Source organism: Protopterus annectens, chromosome 2.part1 (assembly GCF_019279795.1).
Source record: "Protopterus annectens isolate FY-2018-M chromosome 2.part1, PAN1.0, whole genome shotgun sequence".
Classification (NCBI taxonomy): domain Eukaryota; kingdom Metazoa; phylum Chordata; order Ceratodontiformes; family Protopteridae; genus Protopterus; species Protopterus annectens.
This window is the reverse complement of record NC_056729.1, coordinates 1,792,933,100-1,792,953,761: the sequence shown is the minus strand read 5'-3', so window position 1 is coordinate 1,792,953,761 and position 20,662 is coordinate 1,792,933,100. Positions and strand designations below refer to the sequence as shown.

At 41.8% G+C, this 20,662-nt stretch overlaps 1 protein-coding gene across 4 annotated transcripts in view; it reads right to left on the bottom strand.

Annotated features, from left to right (window-relative positions):
• Nucleotides 1–264: 264 nt before the first annotated feature.
• UBIAD1 (UbiA prenyltransferase domain containing 1) overlaps nucleotides 265–20,662 on the bottom strand; it is a 200,454-nt gene continuing 180,056 nt past the window's right edge. For all 4 annotated transcript variants that reach the window (XM_044063222.1, XM_044063221.1, XM_044063220.1 and 1 more), the window contains one exon: nucleotides 265–805. In XM_044063222.1, the coding sequence (XP_043919157.1) occupies nucleotides 318–805 (488 nt within the window). In that variant the 3' untranslated portion in view covers nucleotides 265–317. The remainder of the gene's footprint in view (nucleotides 806–20,662) is intronic.

The window sequence follows — 20,662 nt, the reverse complement described above, 5'->3', positions numbered from 1 at the left end:
ATGAAAGGCATGCGAAGTTGATGCTTCACTGTACTCATGACCTCTAATTGTCAATTAATCACCGTGCCTTTAACTTAGGCGCACTGGAACATGATACCCTTACAGTTAAATGTTAGATCTGTACAATAAAAAATGCAGTCCTTTGCTGCATACACTGCTGGCATATCAGTGAAAGACAGAAATAAAATAAACCCTGAAATCTTCCTGCAGTCAGTTATTGTCAAAGGCACAAAATGAATGCATACAAGTCATATGCGATATCACTAAAATTAACCATTTATGAATAGCTTAAATACATTTTACATACAAACAAAATTTTATAGCTTAGGCAAATTCCCAGGTGGAGACAAAATTATGGCAAAAACATAGAAAAGACCCAATAATAAGTTAAGCTTCGCAGTCCGTTGTGGAATCCGTACATACTTTTGACTCCTAAATTGCTTCTCCAATGAAAATGCCATGGGCAAAGTAAGCATTGGCAAAGCCATGCTGATTGAATAGCGACATGCTAAAATACTAAAGATGATGTAAGGTACAAATAGCAAAAGGTTGTACACCACATAAGATAAAGTTGGTCCAATAAGAATGGCGAGGGTGACAATGCCTGCCTGGCGGTCAGACTCCATGTCTCTGGTGTTGTTGCTGTGTAAGATGGCCTCTGTATTTAAAGCAAGGGGAATTGCATAAAGCAGTGGTGTAATGGATAGATGCCCCACCTGGACAGCATAAGCAAACATCACTGCAAGAGGTCCAAAAGTAATAAGAATGATGATATCTCCAAGTGCCAAATATTTAAAGCCAATACCTGTTGAAAGAAAAACAAACCATCAGTTTTACCAAAACTATTAATTAAAAGTCTACAAAAATTCCTATTAAAAATCACAAATATTTTAAATCGATTGCTACTATGATCAGGCAAAATACAGCTTCTATATTATGGCAGGGCATGGTGATAAAAAGGGAAGTTAATTTAATCCACTTAGCTGTTGAACAGCCCACATCAACTTCGCTTTTATTGCTTTTTATACTCCAACCTATCTCAAAGGTTCTCTACTATGGCATTTATTTAGTGACACTTCTAAATAACATGAAGTGAAGAACAATACTGCAAGAAAACGAAAGGCAGCATTGTATATGTATTTGATACCCTATGTACTGATTTGTTTGACATTAATAATAAAAATCACCTCCTTGGCCACACAGATAACTTCCCACCAACTCTCTCACACTTCAAGGGAGTGACAACTTCAGTAGGAGATGTTAAAGGCACTCTCTCTCACTGGAGAAGGAATATTTATCCTTTGAGAGAGAGAGATGCAGTAAGCTCTCGATTTCCAATCAGAAGGTACAAGAGAGTCAAATGGAAAAGGACTGATAGTCGACAGTGGAGAATGGGGTTAAAAAAAACATTAATCTGTAGCATTTGTCAACTGATGTGCTATGTATGATACATCTCTTGCAAAATGTACCCTGCAGTGCACAATACAATAGAATACAATATCAAATTAAACAATAGCATGCTTGCTTGCATACACATTCAGACCAAATTTTTGAAGAAAAAAAAGTACAGCGTTGGCAAGATCAGTAAAAACAGAAACCAAGTAGGGAAGAGAGAAGTGACCAGCCAATGCCTGCCATCTTTTGTGGTGTTGGTGGAATTAGGCATGGGATTTTGCCTTTAGTCATGGCAGCCTCTGTTGAAAGTACTATAGTGAGTCAACCTTCTAATTTTACCAGAGGCATAAAGCCTAAATGTATCTACTTTTGGCATGCATAGTGAATTAATGTACATTAGTTACAATAATTAAGAGTATGTATCAATTAAGGACAGTTTTGAAGCAAGAAAAACAACCTGAGCACAAGCTGCACTGCATGTACAAAGTTACACAGAAACATACAAACCTTTTATAGACATGTATGTGTGTGTGTGTGTGTGTGTGTGTGTGTGTGTGTGTCTCATATATATATATATATATATATATATATATATATATATATATATATATATATATATATATCACAAGGGTGAAACCTAAGTGATCAAACCTAGCCAACTGTGGGATAGGAGTGGGTTACTGCTATTATGCAATGACATTTAAGAAAGAAATCTCTTGCCTTTATTAATCTTACCTTTCTTAAGTAATGTCATTGTACAGTGCACTTTTCTTCCACCTACAAAACTGATTTACTGCAGGTGTACAGAATGTACATGCACACACCTGCACAAGTCATCAGTGCAGTACAAGAGGTAGAATAGAAAAGGTGCCGTTTCCTCCTCTCTGCCACTTTTTTACGTTGCTGTAAATTCTTTAATTTACTACAGATTAAGAACAAAACTAATGTCTGGTTTTATTAATGGAAAGAATTGTTCAAGTTATTTAAATGTTGAAGGACAGGGCAGTAATACGAGGAGAATCAGGGATGTTCTGCAAATCTATAAGCAGCTAACACGTATAGTGTCTACTGCTGATAAACACACTTGTTAACCGTTTAGAGTTTTGCAGAAAGTTTGTTTTTCCTTATATTTTGTGTGGTCTCTTGTAAAATATATTACTAAAAATTATGGAACATATATTAATGAAAAAAGTCTGGCTGATCAACACCACTTTTTTTTTGCACTGGCAACTCTGTTTACAATGGGCATGCTGACTGGGCTGTCCAAATCAGACTACACATTTTTGAATAAGAATGGGTCTTTATTGTGTAACTACGGTAAATATACACCTTTCAAATCTGATGTTGGGAGTTTCATCTTGACCATCATGCTTGGTCCCTTAGTTCATGGAAGACTGCCCCAAATAATGGAGGCCCTGAAAAAGGCCCCTGACCTAGAGACCACATCCACCTTACAAAAGAATTCAGAAATGTCTACATAACATAGCAGCTCTACTACAATAAGCAATAGTTGGGTCAAGTGACAGCTTCCCATATTTCTCATACACAACTTTATGCAAAGTGACAGACAAACAGAAGACAGTTTTTCCTGCATCTTACCACCCATTTTTTTTACAGGAAAATGAAAAGAAATGCTAGGTCAACAGCTAGTAATGCTCACCTTTGGTACTAGAAGATCAGAAAGCTGCGAGTGCTGTTCGCAAACCAGGTACCAACACTGCAGTGCAGTACTGGTGGAGGTGTGCTGCACAGACATTAAACCAAGGTTACATTTGCCTGAGATGGTGGTAGCTCAGATGGATGCAAAGGATCCTATAAAACTTACTGAAAAGAGAGTAGGGGTTGCTTTGTTTACATATCTCACTATTTACACATGCATAGCATATATTTTATCATTGCATTCCATTTTTTTTCTAAACCTTAACATATAATCTATACAGGAAAAATATTTCCATTTGTCATCATTTCAAGAAAAAATTCTTTGCTATGTCAACATCAACTATTCTTTATTATTTCTTCATCTATTCTTTCTTCTATCACTGTCTTTTTATTTCATCTACCACATTTTTATCATCTCTATATTATACAACATTATACAACGACCCCACATTAATATTCAAAAACGTGCCCGCTGATTAGTCAGCGTGCACGTTGTAAATCAGAATTATAGTAATGGAAAAAGGTCCAGTCGCCCGGACATTTTCCATTAATATAACTCTTTTTTTTTTTTTTTTTTTTTTTTTACAGCAACGGAGAACGCAAGATCTCCGTTGCTTCACACTGTCTCGCTATGTTAAACGAGTTTAAAATAGCGAGATAGTTTGTAAAAAGCAACTGAGATCTTGCTTTCTCAGTTGCTTTTTTCAAAACTGTCTCGCTATGTTAAACCCATTTAACATAGCAAAACAGTTTTTTATAAAGCAACGGAGATCTTGCTCTCTCCGTTGCTTTTGCCCACAGCTGATGTACTGAGTAGGCATACGCATGCGCAGTACATCAGAACTGCTGCAGAATACCAGACAGCTGTGGAAGGGCAGTAAGGAGGCATTATACAATGCCATTATTTAAGAAAAGTAATTATTTTTTTTCTTAAATAATGTCATTTAATATATAAATAACGCCTGGGTGTGGGTAATGCTGGATTTACCCACGGTTGGTGTGGTTTGGTCACGAGGGCGAAGCCCTGGTGACCAAACAGAGCCAACCGTGGGTAAATCCAGCATTACCCACACCCAGGCGTGGGTTATTGCTATAATCCTTCATACATTCTTTTCTACAAACAATATTCTGTCCCATTTTTCAAATATTCAATAATCCTTCACAGCTTCTTTTCCATAATCTCTAAACTGTTATAAACAATATACTGTCCCGTTTTTCAATTTCACATTTTTTCTTCTTTTATTTTCCATATTTCATATCCATGGCTACATCCTGAAGTCCTTCCTAATTATATTCTTTTTAAAACTTTTTCAACTCATCACATTTCCTTTATTCTAGTCCATTATATTTCATAATATTTTAACTGTTTTCTTATGCAACTCATTTCTACTCTGGAAACCCCATCATAAATTTCTCATAGCATTCTGACATCTTCTTTGAATTCCTTCTAAGGATACCATAATTTTTATTCTCGTATTCTTTTTTTTTTTCTTTATTTTCTTGGTTACTATTTCATGTCCCTCCCTTTACATTTCCACACTTCTTCACACCTTATGTAACATTTCCCCACCATTTGTTTATTTCATTTTTATTTATTTATTTATTTAACATTTGTTTACAGGGAAAGTCTGACTTGGAATGAAGCCAATTTTCAGCAGAGGCCCTGGGTGAAACGCTCCAGACACTTCTTTGTAACGTCAAAGGAAAATGGAGTACCTGGAGAAAACCCACATGAACGCAGGGAGGACATCCAAACTACACACAAATGGCACTCCGGCCAAGAATCAAACTATAGAACCTCTTACTATGAGGTGACACAGCGCCTTTCAACTCTCTTTACCTTCTCTATTACACAGAAAAAAGCCCAAATGCTAAATATACTACAGGATTTTTTCTGGACATCAGCCCCCCTTTTCACTGGATTCAATCTTGATCTCCAAATAAAATTAAAAATATTTCTAACATTTTTTCTCCATTTTAGCTGGAAACATGTACACCCCTAAATGCTCCAGTTTTCCTATTATGTACATATTTAACTTATGTACTTTTTGTTAAATGATGGAATAAACTTCTCTAACATGATAACGTTTTTATTTCTTCCAAGATTATTTTTCACAGGAGGTGGGTTTGGCATAATGATTACAGTCTTCACTTCATAATTACAAAGTTTGATTCTAGTCTCAGGTATTTTACTAGGCTTAAAATGGCCCTTCAGAGCAGTTAGTCTAGTACTCCTCTATAAACCTATTACCTTTTCATACGTTCTATCCTAATGCAGTTAATCCCCTCCAAGTATAATATATTCCGCTTATTTTCTTTTTGCCTTATTTAACCATAACCCTGTGTTCTTTAAAAATTACTTCACTCACCCATACCTTCTTTTTAGCCACAACCACTAAATCATCCTCATGACAGATACACTGGTATTATACCTCCTTTTCCTCATCTCCTATTTTGTGTCTTTCATTTCACATATACATGTTTAAATGATTTCATGCACTAAGTACTTAATGGACATTCTTGTTTAACCCCTTTCCTCCCATCAGTTTACCATAACTTTCACTCATGACATTTAATAATATTTTATGACATTCAAAAAATGTTCTCCTATCCCATATGTCTCAAATTTTCTATATCACTTCATGACTAATTTTCTCAAACACCTTTGCTACATCACATCAATAGTCTTACTTCCTTACTTTCTTCCAAAATCACAACCATTTGTTAACCAGGTAGGCCCACTGGACATACAAGTACCTTTTTACAGGCAGCACAGGAGCAATGCGTGGTTAGGTGACTTACTCAAGGTCACACACTAGGCAAACGGGGGCAGAAGTAATCAAACCCTGTAACTACAGCTCACAACTTTAATCCACTTCCCCAGCTGCTAGACCAGACATCTTTTAAGATTTCTTTTATCCTTCTCCCCTTGATTCCAAAAATACATTTTCTATTAACTTCATCCAAAACTTTCTGCATCTTTTTTTCTGTATTTCATAAAGAGTTTGTTATCTGTAATTCATAGGTGTGTACTACAGCTAATGGCCCTGGAGCCTTTACAAACCTATCCCACAGGATTATGCTGATATTGTGCCACCCAACCTTAGTTCCCAATGCCTCTGTCGAATAGAGCCACTGGAATGATCCCCGGGGGTGAATTTTCTATTTCCCATCCACTCAAGTTTTCTCTTGAAGAGGGCCCAGTGAGGTGCCCTGTTTGACGTGTATGGGAAGTCTATTCCATAGCAAGGGCAGTCTCTGGGTTATGAACCTGTCCCTCCAGCATGTTCTCTTGATTGTGGTAATGAGGTTAAGGTCACTGGAGTGTGTGGTTTGGAGGGATTGGGATTTCTTTAGATGTAGCATTTCTAACAGAGCTGGATCAGACATGGCTTTGTATGTCAAGCAGAGATCGCCTCTAAGTAGGCGATATGAGACAAAGAATAGTTGAGTCTATCCCTATAGGACAAGTGTTTAAGGCCTAGGATCCTCTTTGTGAGATACTTCTGCGGCATCTCCAGTTGTTGCAGGTGTCTAGTGAGGTACATGCCAAATGGAGCATTGTACTCTGACTGGTCTAATGAGGGAAGAGCAAAGGGAGACAATGACCTCTTTCTTCCTGGATGCAAAACCCTTAGTAATGAGATGTGCCACATAGAAGGATTTTCTGACCACAGTGGCAATGTGGTGGTCAAAAGAGAGGCTGCTATCAACCTGTGTTCCCAGATCTCTTATAACACCTTCTGTATTCAATGGACTACCATTGATGTGGTAATTCATGGGAACAGTGTTTTTCTAAGCAAGGAAGGCAGTAAGAGTGGAAATCCTTATGAGGTATTTGTTTCCCACAAGTTAAACAATTATTTACTTTGTCTGACATCGGCTGAGGCAAGAAAGAGTCCCCAACGGGGTACTTAGCTTTTTAGAAGTCTTCGGTAGTAGGAATCTCTGGATCTGACCGACCGGCACTTGCGAACAGCTTCTGCTTGGCACCGCTGCAAGAAAGACTGAGGAAAATGGCGTCGGCTGATGCCTTTATACCCCAGCAGCTATGACGTCGGGTGAAGTGCGACATCAGCCGAGGCCAGACCCAGACTTTGGAATCCGGACGACCGAAAGGCTGCCTGAGGCAGGACAACCCATATGTTAGGACTGCAGATGCATCCTTGAAGGACATCAGTGTTTTTCCCAAAGGGGATGATGACGCATTATTTGGCATTGAGCTTAAGGCCATGGTTCTGACACCAGTTGTTGGTCTCAGTGAGGCCTTTCTGTAGGATGTCAGCATCACTTGGGGAGTTAATAGTAACTTGCAATCGTCTGCGATTTTTTTCATCCACAGACCCTTTGTGTTGGCCGGGACTTCAGAGAAGTAGATACCAAACAGGAGAGGACCCATGACCAAACCCTGTGGGACTCCACTAGTGACTGGGCGACAGTCTGACTTGGTGTCTGCTACTTTCAGTTTGCCAGTTTGCAACCCACCTGGTGATGTAGGGGTTGATGCCTAACTTAGTGAGTTTTTCTATGATTCCTGAATGGGGAATGGTATCAAACGCCTTGGTCAGATCAAGGTAGGCTGTATGAACCACCTTGCCTTCATCCACAGCTCTGGTGACTGACTCAAAGTCGTCGATCAAGTTGAGCAGGCATGATCTACCCTTCACAAAACCAAACTGTGTGGGATCCAGAGTTTGGAGATTCCTTGTATCCTTGTTTATTAGGTCCATGATGATGCGTTCCATAGCTTTGCATATCAGACTAGCCAGGCTAATGGGGCGATTGTTCCCAAGGTCTGTAGTCGCTCCTCCTTTGTGGAGAGGGATAACCGTAGCAGTGGGCCACTCGGTAGGGACAAAGCCTGAGGTGAGGCTGTGAATGAACAGGGCACACAGGTGAGGTGCCAGTTCACTCTTGTAGTTCATGTAGAACACAGCCAGGGATATTGTCAGGTCCCATGGAAGCTATATTCTTGGTCTTGGACAGTGCTGTTTTAACCTGTGGGGCAGTAGTACTGGGTGCCTGGCAATCTACTGGTATTGTGATTGGTCCTTTGGAGGGTAAAGTGGCACAGAGTGTCGGCCAGTACATTGGCAATATCTGTTGGCTCGGTATAAGGGGTACCATTGTGCAGTAGCTCACAGCAAATCTGGGTATTGCCATGGAGATTCTTTACATAACTATAGAAGGCCTTGTGGTTGTCATTACTATCTGCTGCAATTCTGTTTTCATAGTTAGCTTTAGAGGATTTGATGAGGGATTGCAACTTTTTGTTGAGGCGAATAAGGGAGTTTTTCCAGTGTTGGGACTTAACCTTATACCGCATCAGTTTCCTCCTTCTGTTGTAGAGTTTGTTTATGGCAGGGGACCATCAGATTGGCGTCCTTTTTTTGTAGGAGAGCATCTTGGTTCTATTGGGTATGGCGAGATCCATGCATTTGTGTATGTGTTTGTACAGTGCACTGGTGTATGATTCAGTGGTCATGCAACTATTCTCCATTTGCATGGGTGCCATGAAGTTAGCCACCTCTGTTTTTAGGAACCCAAAGTTAGCTTTGGAGAAGTTTTTCATGGTGGTTACCTTTGCGGTGGAGGTGGGAGGGATGTGGATTTCCAGGGTGATTAGTTTGTGGTCAGATCTAACTAGGGAGGAGTTAACTATTGGTGTAGAGTAACAGTCGCCCATGTTAGTAATGACCAGGTCAAGGATGTTGTTACCTCTAGTGGGGGTAAGAACGAGCTAGTCTAGGGCATTTAAATTAATGAATTCCAGGAAATGTTGTGCAAGTGTATTGGTACACGAGTAGTTTTCCTAGTTAATGGAGGGGTAGTTGAAGTCACCCAGTATGAGAGTGTTAGGTTGGACCCTAATATTCTCCAATGTGCTTAGGAACGTGGAGTGAGTGTCTTGGGATATTGTTGGGGACCTATAGCAGGCTACGATCTGAAGTATCTCTGATGCATTATGTTGGGCTACCAGTCTGGAGGTGTGCGCATCCTTTATGAATATGGAAACACCATCACCTTTGGAGCTTCGGTCCAAGTTCCAGGTCCAAAAGGTGTGGAATGAGTTATAGCCTGGTAGTGCAGGGGTGCTTTCTGCTACCTTGAGAACCAGGTCTCTGTTACTGAACAAATGTCGATGTTCTCTATTTTAAGGAGTGCTTCGAGCGAGTGCAGTTTCAGATTTAGACTTCTAGCACTGAGCAGCATGACCCTCAAACTGCATTTGTTTGTAGCTGTTATGGTGGTAATTTGGTCTTTGGAACACCGCCTAAAAAAAGGCACTATAGGGGTGGCAAGAACAGTTGTGTACACTTACAATAAATGTAGATGTTCAAGTGTATTCACCATTGCAGTCATCACATTTGGGTTATCCCTGCCAGGGTAGCCCTCTGCCGACCCAAATACCAGAGACTTGGTATTTCTGCATCGGTTGCTGTCGCTTGAAGACTGACATCAGGTCATCAGCAGTATAAAGTAAGGCAGCCAATGCCATTACATCAGTTTGTTTTGCCCTAACCTGTCAGGGGCCCCCAAGTAGGAGGTCAGAGTCTGGTGTAAGAAACCACACCAGTGGAAAATAAATACCAAAATGTCCCTTGTAAGTTAAGGAGAATCACAAGTTAGAATGGTAATAAAAGGAGAAAGAGAAGAAAGGGGGATGGATGGAGGGAAACCAGGACTGCAACAGTGAATACACTCGAACATCTACATTTATGGTTAAATGTACACAACAGTACTATGTTCTTCTTGTTTCACTGTTGCAGGCATCACATTTGGGTTGATTCCCAAAGCTGAGGAAAAGGGTGGAGTAAATGCAACTAGGGGCTGGCTAGGATGGCCTGCAAGACTGCAGAGGCAAACCCTGTCCTAGATTTGGAGAAGAGAGGCAGGTGGTAATGCTTGAGTGTGAACAGGTGTCCAGGTGGCAGCCTCCAGGATGTCTCTGGTGGGGACTCCTCTGAGGAAAGCTGCAGAGGTGGAGGCTGCTCTGGTAGAGTGTGTGGTTTTCCATGCTGTTTGTAGCAGAAATGGATGCAGTATGTTATCCAATTTGAAATGGTTTGTTTGGATATGGCTTTGCCTTCTGCCCCTATATTAAAGCTAACCAGCAGTTGATCAGACTTTCTGAAGGATTTAGTCCTGTCTAGATAGAATCTGAGCTGTCTGTGCACATCTAGAGTGTGAACAATCCTTTCCCCCTTGTTCTGGGGATTGGGAAAAAGGTGGGTAAATTAATGGATTCGTTGAGAGCCGCACTGGTAACCACTCTGGGCATGAAGGATGGGTTTGCTCCGAGGGATACCCTGCCTGCATGGAAGATAGTGAAGGGTTCCACAGCCATGACTGCCTGCAGCTCAGAGACTCTTCTGGCTGAAGTGATGGCCAGAAGGAATGCTGTTTTCCAGGAGAGACATTTTAGCTCTGCAGAAGAAGCTGGTTCAAAAAGGGGGCAGGGTGAGCTTTTCCAAAACAAAGTTAAGGTCCCACGCTGGTGTTGGTGCCCTTCTGGGTGGCCTCAAGTTGCTAGCCCCATCTGAGGAACTCTTTGAACAAAAGGTGTGAGAAAAGGGGCTGCTCAGTAGGAAAATGAGCGGAAATAGCAGAGGCATGAATTTTAATAGAGAAGAAAGACAGGCCACTGTGTAGTAGGTCATCTAGGTAATCCAGGATGAGAGGGAGGGAGGGAGGGCTGTGCCGTGCTGGCTCCCTTAGCCTGGATCAAGGTGCAGAACCTTTTCCATTTGTCAGCATAAGACTTTCTGGTGCTAGGACGTCTGGCCTCAAGGATAACATCCAGAAACTGTTTAGTGAGGTTGGCACACTGGTTTCAAGGTTAGGGAATAAGCCAAGCTGACAAACTGAGGGTCTGCAACTGGTCATGCATGAATTCCCCTTCCCTCTGGGTCAGGAAGTTTGGAATCTGAGGAAGATGCCATGGGGGTAGCAGGGACAGGCTGCACAGCAAGGGGAACCAGTGCTGCCAGGGCGACTCTGGAGCTATAAGCATGGTCCTTGGTTCTTCCTCCCTTAATCTGAGCAGCACCCTGGAGATGAGAGGGAGAAGAAAAGGCATAGACTGACAGATTGACCCAGGGGAAAGGACATGGCATCCACTTTCCAAGCCATGCAGTGATGCTCCCTGATGCAGAATTTGCTGAGCTGATGGTTGGTGTGGGAGGCAAAGAGGTCTACCTTCGGAGTTCCCCATTTCTGAGTTATTAGGCTGAAGGTACTTCTGCTGAGTTGCCACTCATGTGGGTCCAGAAGATTTCTGCTCAATTGGTCTGCCAGAGAGTTGAGGGAGCCTGGTATGAATTGGGATAACAGGTGTAGTTGCATGGCAGAGGCTGTGTGCCAAAGGGCCATGGCCAGCCTGCATAGAGGGTAAGAGTGAGTCCCTCCCTGCTTGTTGATGTACCACATCATAGTGGTGTTGGTTGTTTAGATCAGGAGAGCCCCTGGAGAGAAAAGGTGCTTGAAAGCTATCATGGCGTGCTGCACAGCCATCATCTCTTTTTGACTGATGTGCAGAGGGATTTGCTGTGGGCTGCATTGGCCCTATATGCACCTTCTGTCCAGGTGTGCACCCCAAGCGTAGTCTGATGCATCTGTGGTGAGGGTCCGGGTGGCGGGGGTGGGGAGAAAGGCATTCTCTTGTTGTGGGAGGATGCTGTTGCCCACCAAAGAAAATCTTTTCTGAGGCAAGGAATTAGAGGTAGAAAGGTTTCCAGGTCTTGAGAGCGTTGGCACCAAAGGCTCTTTAGGTACCATTGAAGTTTCCTCAAATGCAGATGCCATGAACCCCAGAGCGTGTAGGATCTTCCTTGCAATTAGTTGGGGTCTGGTGGCTAGTTGAGAGAAGTAGCTGGTCAGGAAAATTTGTTTCTCTGTAGTAAGGAATGCCATCTGGGATGCGGTGTCCAGTCTTGCTCCCAGGAAGATTATCTTTTGGGTGGGCACCCGTTTGGATTTCTTTTTGCAGATTGTGGACCCTAGGGAGGCTAGAAGGGTCTTTACAAAAGGCCAGGTGCTTGAGCAGCTTTTCCTGGCTGTCTGCCTGCATAAGGCAGTCATCCAAGTAAGGGTAAATCTGAATATTTCTTTGTCTACAGAAGGCAATTGCCAGAGCCAGACATTTTGTGAAAACTCTGGGAGCAGTAGATAAGCCAAAGGGAAGCACAGAGAACTGAAAGTGTTTTATTGCCCTCATAGAGAGCAGGGAAAGGATTTGCTTTTGAGCCTCTGCCCACTGATTTAGTGGTAGATCTGGGAATCCTTTTGGGGTTGGAAGGGTGTGGAAGGAAATTTTGTATCCCTGAGACACGATTTTCAAAACCCATTGGTCCTTGGTAATGGTGGTCCAGGTGCTTGAGTGAAAGGAGAGTTTTCCTCCTAGGGTTAAGTGAAAGTGGGCAGAGGGAGGGGTGGAGTCGTCGTGAGTTCTTACCATAAGGGGGTGGCTTAGAACTCCCTGGTTTTGAAGCAGAGGTAGTCCACTGCTTAGATCGTTGCATTCCTTGGGTCTGCTATCTGGGGGGGGGGGGGATGTCTACTTTCCCCAGGGCCTCTGGTGGACCTGTTTACTGGGAGCAGGAAAGGAGCAGTGTTTGGAAGGGCAATGCCTGCTGAACCTGGGGGGCTGGACCTGCAAGAAATCCTTAACTGTTTGCATAGATTTTGCTTTTTCTTCCAACTTTTTTAAATATCTCTTCTGCCTTAGTGCCAAATAAGGTATTTATGTGCAAGGGGGCATCCAACAATTTAGATTTGACATGGTCTGGCAGGGGCTGTTCTTTAAGCCATGCATGCCTTCTAATTACAGATCCATTGACAAGCTACCCTGCAAGAAGCTTCTAGGGCGTCAAAATCGCAGTGCAAGGAGTGTTTAGTTACTTGACTTGTAGAATGCATTTACTATTGTAAATCTTTAGATTCTATCCAAGCAGGAAAGGAAGACATTTTTGTTTTAGGAGTTTCAGGGTATGTTTCTGATATTTCAGCATATGGAAATGACAATTTAGTGCATTGATAGCAAGAGTAGCTGAGGTGTATACTTTTTTACCCCATCTTCCAAATGCTCGGGAATCCCTGTCTGAGGGAGTGAGATTCTTAGCAGAGGTTGCTTTAATCCCTTTTGGCCCTTGAGAAATGACCGCAGAGTCAACTGTAGGGTTTTTTTTACAAATATCTGAGAGTCAGGGACTCTGTAGTACCGGTCTGGTTTTCTGGGAGCAGGAGGAAGGGCGGCAGGAGACAAGCTGGATTTGAGGAAAACATCCTCTAAAACATCTACGACTGGGGGGTTAGCTAAGGGTCTGTGTTGTGGAAGATCTAGGAATTCCCGGAGTCTCTTTTTAGACTGAGGTTAGTCCTGACTCTCCCATTGGAAATGCTCCCTTAAGGTATGCAGGGTTTCCCCAAAGGAAAAATCCTCTGGGGGAGAGGCTGAAGGAATGGAATCCTCTGCATCAGAATCCTCATAAGTGGAGAGGGGTTGCATGTCTTCATATTCAGATGCATCAGATGCATCAGACTCTTGTTCAGACAAAACTATAGGGGACAGATCTCTTTTCCTTTTGGAGGGGTAGCTTGGCTTTCCCTGATTAGCATAAGATCTTCCGCCATTTTAAGCATTTAAGACACAGGCAAGGTAGCAGGCGCCTGAGAGTGGTTCATTGGTTTCTTGTGTGTGGTTCATACCCTAGACCTAAGAAACTCGGTAGTTTTAGAAAGAAGGGTAGTCACGAAAGAAGACGTCAGTTTGTGTCTAGATTCGGTAGTGTACAGGATTTCCTCAGAAGCCAGTGCCTGCTCAGCAGCTCTGGATCCATCCAAGGTTGAGACAACCACAGGATCCTTAGTCAAAGAAGAGTTTTGCGGCATACTGGACTCCAAAAGGGTCTCTGTAGCGGCCTGTGAATCAACAAGTGAAAGTGCCTCACCGAATACCGGAGAACTGACGACCAGCTTAACGGAAGCATCGTCGGTAGGTTTGGACCTATGGGATCAGTCTCTATTTTACGTTTTTTCGGAAGATCTGTTGTCAGATTGCTTACAGACGCTATATCAGAGTTCAAGGACTGTAAGCGAAAATATCTGGCTACAAAAGGGCCGGACGACAGACAGTTCTGGCACTGAACAAAGAACAGGCACGACGAGAGAGGTCATAGTCTGGGCTTAAACAAGTGATGCAGTAAGAGTGGAAGTCTCTGTGTATTATTTGATTTCCACAGGAGAGACCATTAACTTTTTCTGACATCAGTTAGTGCAAGAAAAAAGGATCCCCAATGGGGTACACTTAGCTTTAGAAGACTTCAGCTTCAATTCTGTACACGAAACTCAGGTAGCGGCCGACTGCCACTCGTGCAAACTGCTTCTGCTTTGGGCTCCATGGCAAGAAAGACTAATGTAATGGTGTCGGCTGCCTTACTTTATACTACTGATGACCTGACATCAGTCTTCAAACGACAACAACCGATGCATAAATACTAAGTCTCTGGTATTCGGGCCGGCCGAGGGCTACCCTGGCGGGGATAACCCAAATGTGATGACTGCAACAGTGAAACACAAAAAACATCTTGGCCAGTATCTAGAAGCTCAGTAGTGACAGATGCAGGCCATCTCTGGCAAAGCATCGAGGTCTGTTAATCATGTCATCCCATTCCCAGTGTTATTGGTCCATCATTTTTTTACACCTTTTCTTTCATTTTGTTTTTAGATCAATTTAATCATTATAACACAAAACCCTTAATCTGTTATTCTTTTTCTATCCATTCATTTAATAGTTTGCAGAATGTTAACGTCTCATTTCCATTTACCTCTTTATAATATTCATAATCTAATCCATCAGTTCCTATTGCTAATTCTTGCCTTCATTCTATTATTAATTCCTTCATTTCTCACACTAATTTCCTTTTCCAAAGGATTCTTAATATTTTCATTTTTTTTTTGTTTTTACAGTCCATACTTTTTGTACTTCATCCTTTTCATACATTTTACCCATAAACATTTCCACAATTTCCATTACTTCCCTCTGCCTATATCTAATACCTTCTTCAAATGCTGCATTCCTTTTTCCTTCTACTTTTATCTTTTTTTTCCACAAAATGCTGAAACTTTTTCCTGTAAAAAAAAAAAAAAAAAAAAAAAAAAAAAAACTCTGTCTAAGCAACATTTTAACTTCACTATTTTTCATACAGCTTGCTATTTCTCTTATTCTGTCACCACTGTTCTATTTTTTCACATCCTTCTATTGTTTTAATCATATACCAAGCACTGCACCAATGTGTCCAGGATTTACAATGTGCTCACTGTCATATGCTGTTCCCATAAAGTCTTTTTGTTCCCTTTATTTCAAATGTTTTAGTAATCTCTCCAATATTTTTGTTTCCCTTCTTGTATTACTTTTCTCTAATCTCCTATTTCTTTCCAATCTATTACTTTTCATATATGTTGAATATACTACATAGTCTATATTTCAGTTCTGAAAGTCCCACTTTTATATGTCCTTTCTCCATTTTTTCTGTTTTCAATCTTCCATGTCTTACAGGGTTGCCAGACTTCTGATGGGCCAGGTAGGGACAAAAAAAAAAAAGTGGTCTTTCACATTAAGTGAAGACCAAAAAAAAGGGGTCTTTAATGCGGAACACCTCAGTTCCGCATTAAACACAAGTAGCTTAGTGTTTGGTGATTTTTGACTGGCCCATACGCCGCTACAAGAGCAAAAAAAAAAAAAAAAAAAAAATCACACAGCAGACCCTTTTCTGTTCAATGCAGAACATCAGGCAGTTCCACATTAAACAGAAGTAGCTCCGTTTTGCATTTTGATTGGCTCATATACCAGCATACGGGCCAAAAAAAAAAACAAAGTAGAGGCTGTTTCGCAGGGATTTTAACTAGCAGTACAGAACTCGGGATTGGGCTGCTGATCTCAGGACAGTCCCACTCAAATAGGGACATCTGGCAACCCTGGTGTCTTATAACTTTGCTTATTGCTTTAATATACCATGTTATTTCTTCCCTCTGCATTCTCAAATTGCAGCTAAAAATCTCTCACCATAACTAATGTATTTAACAGGACAAAGTTTTTGAGCCAGATTCCCAAAGAATTTCTCTCAGTGCAAGTCTGCCCTAATTCTTAAAGACCTGCTCTCAGTGTAAATGATGTACTTCAGTGTCAAGGCCTATCTGTAGACATATTGCAGAGACTTGACTGTAAAACACCTATTCCCAGCCTACTCTCAGTGTAAGTGGTCACTTACACAACAAGTATTTTGAAATATGGGCCCTAACGTTCCTCAAATTCAGCTCAAATTTTACCTTCCTATCATCCCCAGTTCTCCCAAGAAATACTCTTCACCACTCCGCCCACAATTATCACCAAAGAACAGGTTGCCACTGTGTTGTCTTAAGCTAAAAAAGCAGTGTCAATGAGGCCTGACAATACACCAGGCTGCCTGTTAAGCAGCTTAAATCCAAACTCAGGCTCATTAGGATCTCTGTTTAACCACAGCCTCTGGACTGGCTATATTCCGATAAAGACGAAAGCAACAGTCATTCATCTGCATAAAGGGGGACCAGCTACTGACCTGGGAAATTACAGAACCATATGTTTGACTAGACATCTATGTACAGCCATGGAAAGAATCAGATCTCCAAAACACTGGACCCAACCCAATTCAGCTTTGTTAAGGGGCAAGTCATGTCTACTGAATCTGGTGGATTTCTTTGAGAAAGTCTCTAAGGCCATGGATGAGGGTAAAACAGTACATACTACCTACCTCAACCTGGCCAAGGTATTTGACAATTCCCCAATCAAGTATACTCACAAAACCGAGCATAAATCCCGATGCCAGCAGATGGATAGTCAATTGGCTCACAGACAGAACACATGGTTAAAGTGGGTGAATCCAGATCCAGCAAGAGGTCAGTTACCAATGGTGTGTCACAGAGCTCAGAAATGGGACCACTCCTTTTCGGAATACACTTCCCTGAAGTCAAGGCAAACATGGAAGGCTTCTGGATGACAAAGTTTGCAAGCTGGAGCAGAAAATGCATCATCATAGCCTTTGGGAAGTCAAATACCCCTGCAAATTACACCTTCAATAGCACAACCCTTAGAGTTGACTCAGAAGCGAATGATCTAGGTACACAGACAGATAAGTAGCCTGAACTTTGACTATTTGTCCACAGTGGCGAGGAAATTATTTTATGTGGCACAACTTATAAATAAATGTATAATCCAGACTTAAGGAAATTATAGTCCTGCTGCACTCAGCTCTCATTAGACCAATAATAGAGTACAGTTTGCCATCTGGCATGTACTTGACTAGGCACTTAAAGCAGCTGGATAGACCTCAGAAGTTCCTCAATGAAAATACAGGGTGTAAACAACATGAACTATGTGGATAGACTAAAAGACTTATCCCTTTCCTCTGTCTCCTACTGACTATTAAGGGGTAATCTATGCCTGATTGATAAGGCACTCACAGATCCAGCACTAATGGAGTTGCTACACATTCGCAAGTCAAAGAGCACGAGAGTCACTCAATCTAGGGATCTAAACTTAGTTAATGACTCAAACAAAACATGCTGGAGAGGCAGAAATGTGTCTCGGAGACTGCTCCTTCTTTCAAACAGGCCTCCTAGTCACATTAAGCAGAGCCCTTCCCTGGCCCTCTTCAAACGGAATTTGGATCAATGGATGGGGGACTTGCAAATTCACACCTGGGGGTAGTACTCATGTCCATTATGGACAAGGGCAATCTGTAAGATACTCAATGGACAGGCACAAATCTATGACATTCTTTTGCCCCTATGGGGCATATATTTGGTAAAATCTGGTTACAGTGGCTAGGCTTGTAAGGGCCCTAAGCTGTTAACCTAGAATCGCCTATGAAACTACAAAAATCTTTTTCCTCTCTGTCACACTAGTGGATATGCATAAACTTCTTATACTTAATTCCCTTTTCCTTCTATCACATATTCCTAGTCTTGGAAGAACACCGCTGGATGCTTCAAGTAGTAAAAATAAGAACTTTTAATAAAAGCTGGTACAAAACAGATAAGCGCTTTCGGGTTGGTAGCCCTTCATCAGATGAATAACAGACATCAAAACTCACAATTTAAACAAAATATCTTCCAATCAGCAACTAGTAAAATACCCGCCTATTTTTCAGGGTGGGTTTCACTGGGAGGACATCATTAAGACCCGGCCCCCTGTGGGCCATCAGCTGTATAATCCATCTAGACTCAATTAATTCAGTTAATTCTGTTTTTTGCTTCGCTTGTGTGTGCCTTTGGAGGAACCATTTCAGCACCTAGCATTGATTATTGGACATATCCCTAGTCTTCCAGGCAGTATTACTGTCATATCCAGTGATGTTTCGCTTAAAGACCACATTCCTGAACACACATTACTTCTTCACAAACCATATAAATCGTTTTTAGCTCACACTGTCCCAACTCTGTTTCTTTCTTCTTCCTTTACATATCTTACTACCCAACATATAATCACCATAGTCTTTTTTTCACCATTCAGTCATTACCACACTTCCAGTGCAATTCTGAATGCTGTTTACATTTAGTACTAATATTCCGAAGACATTCCTCTTTCTGAAGCCTTTCATACTTAGGAGCAAGTCAGTAATTATATCATCACATCCCATATTGTAAATACTAGGATATCAGACTGCAGACTATTACAAACCAAGCCAAAAACAGATGCCAGAATGAAACACTGTACCTTGCATTTGTTAAAGTAAAGACCTTGACTACTTGTCAACCCTGTTTATATGGGTAGGAGATAAAAAAAAAAAATCATGAAACTCGCATGAACTTGATGATTCACTGTACTTATGGCCTCTAATGATCAATTAATTACTGTGCCTTTAACTTGTGTCCAATCTCCCCCAACTGATTTATCAGCATTTTCTTCTTGCTCTTCTGTCTCAACCCCCCCCCCCCCCAGTCCTTATTGCTGCATATCTGATTTTACCTTGCACTGCAATAATGTCCTTTTGCAAAATATTTCCTCCATCATTACCATCATCCTTCTCCACACCAGGTACATTTTCTTCAGTTCTCCCCACAACACTTTTGCCCCAATACTTTCTGTTAGAGTATCATGAGCCTGTCTTTCTTCTGAAATGTCTTCTTATTTTTCTAACCTTTCCTTTTCTAATAAAGGAAAGTTAAATGGAAAATGCCCAAATCAACTGCAGTTTCTGCACTTGGACCTAATTTTTTGTATTATGTGCCCTTTCCCCACAATGACCACATTTTCTTTTATTACAGTCTTGCACCAAGTGCTTCTTATCTCAAAATAAATAGGTTCATAGGTTCATACTAGGCTATCTGCCCAAGGGCATTTATAAGCCTAGCCCATAGTTATTTGGCTTTCGCCACCCCTTTAGTTTGAATAAAACTATGCCTATTATTTTGCTGTGCCTCTGTCAAGCAGTGACACTGAAGTAATCCCTGGGGTATATCTGCGATCCCCCATCCATTGGTCAAGATTCCTCTTGAACAAGGCCAGCGAGGTGCTCTGCCTCACATGTACCGGGATTTTGTTCCACAGCATAGGGAGTCTCTGGGTGATGAATCTGTCCCTCCAGCATGTTCTATTAATAACCGTTGTCAAGGTTTAAGTCTCCCGCCCTTGTGGTTCTGAGGGATCTAGATTTTTTGAGGTGAAGCATATTCATCAAATCAGGGTTTGACATGGCCTTATATGTCAGGCACAGGTCACCTCTGAGCAAGCGGTATGAGACTGAATAGAGCTGGAGTTCTTTCAGTCGGGCAGCATAAGACATATTTTTGAGACCCTTTATCCTTTTGGTGAGGAACTTTTGGGGCCTTTCCAGCTGCTGCAGGTGTTGGGTCAGATACATTCGAATGGGGCATTGTACTCAATCATAGGTCTAATGAGTGATGAGTACAGGGGGACGATGACCTCCCTTGATCTAGATGTGAATCCCTTCATGATCAGGTGGGCAATGTAGAAGGTTTTCCTAACTACTTTAGCAACATGAGTGTCAAACGAAAGGCTACTGTCAACCTGGGTACCCAGATCCCTGATGACTTCTTCTGTGCTCAGTGGATTGCCACCTATATGGTAGCTAGGGGTAACCTTGTTTTTCCCGAAGGGTATGACTATGCATTTCTTGGCATTTAACTTTAGGCCATGGCTCTGGCACCAGTTATCCGTTTCTGTGAGGCCCTTCTGAAGGATATCTGTGTCAGATGTGTTTTCGACTATGGCCCAGTTTGCAGTCATCTGCAAACTTTGTCAGCCATAACCCTCCTGTGTTTGCTTGTACTTCAGAAAAGTAGATGCCGAACAAGAGTGGACCCAGGACTGAGCCCTGTGGGACACCACTTGTGACAGGCTTTGAGTCTGACATGGCTCCAGCAACTCTGACCCTGTGGGTTCTGTCACTTAGCCAGTTTGCAACCCATCTTGTGATGTATGGGATTACATTCAAGCTGATGAGTTTTTCGATGATACCTGAGTGGGGTATTGTGTCAAGGCCTTTGCCAGGTCAAGGTAGGCTGTATGGACTGCCTTTCCTCATCAATGGCCTTGGTGACTGTCTCGAAA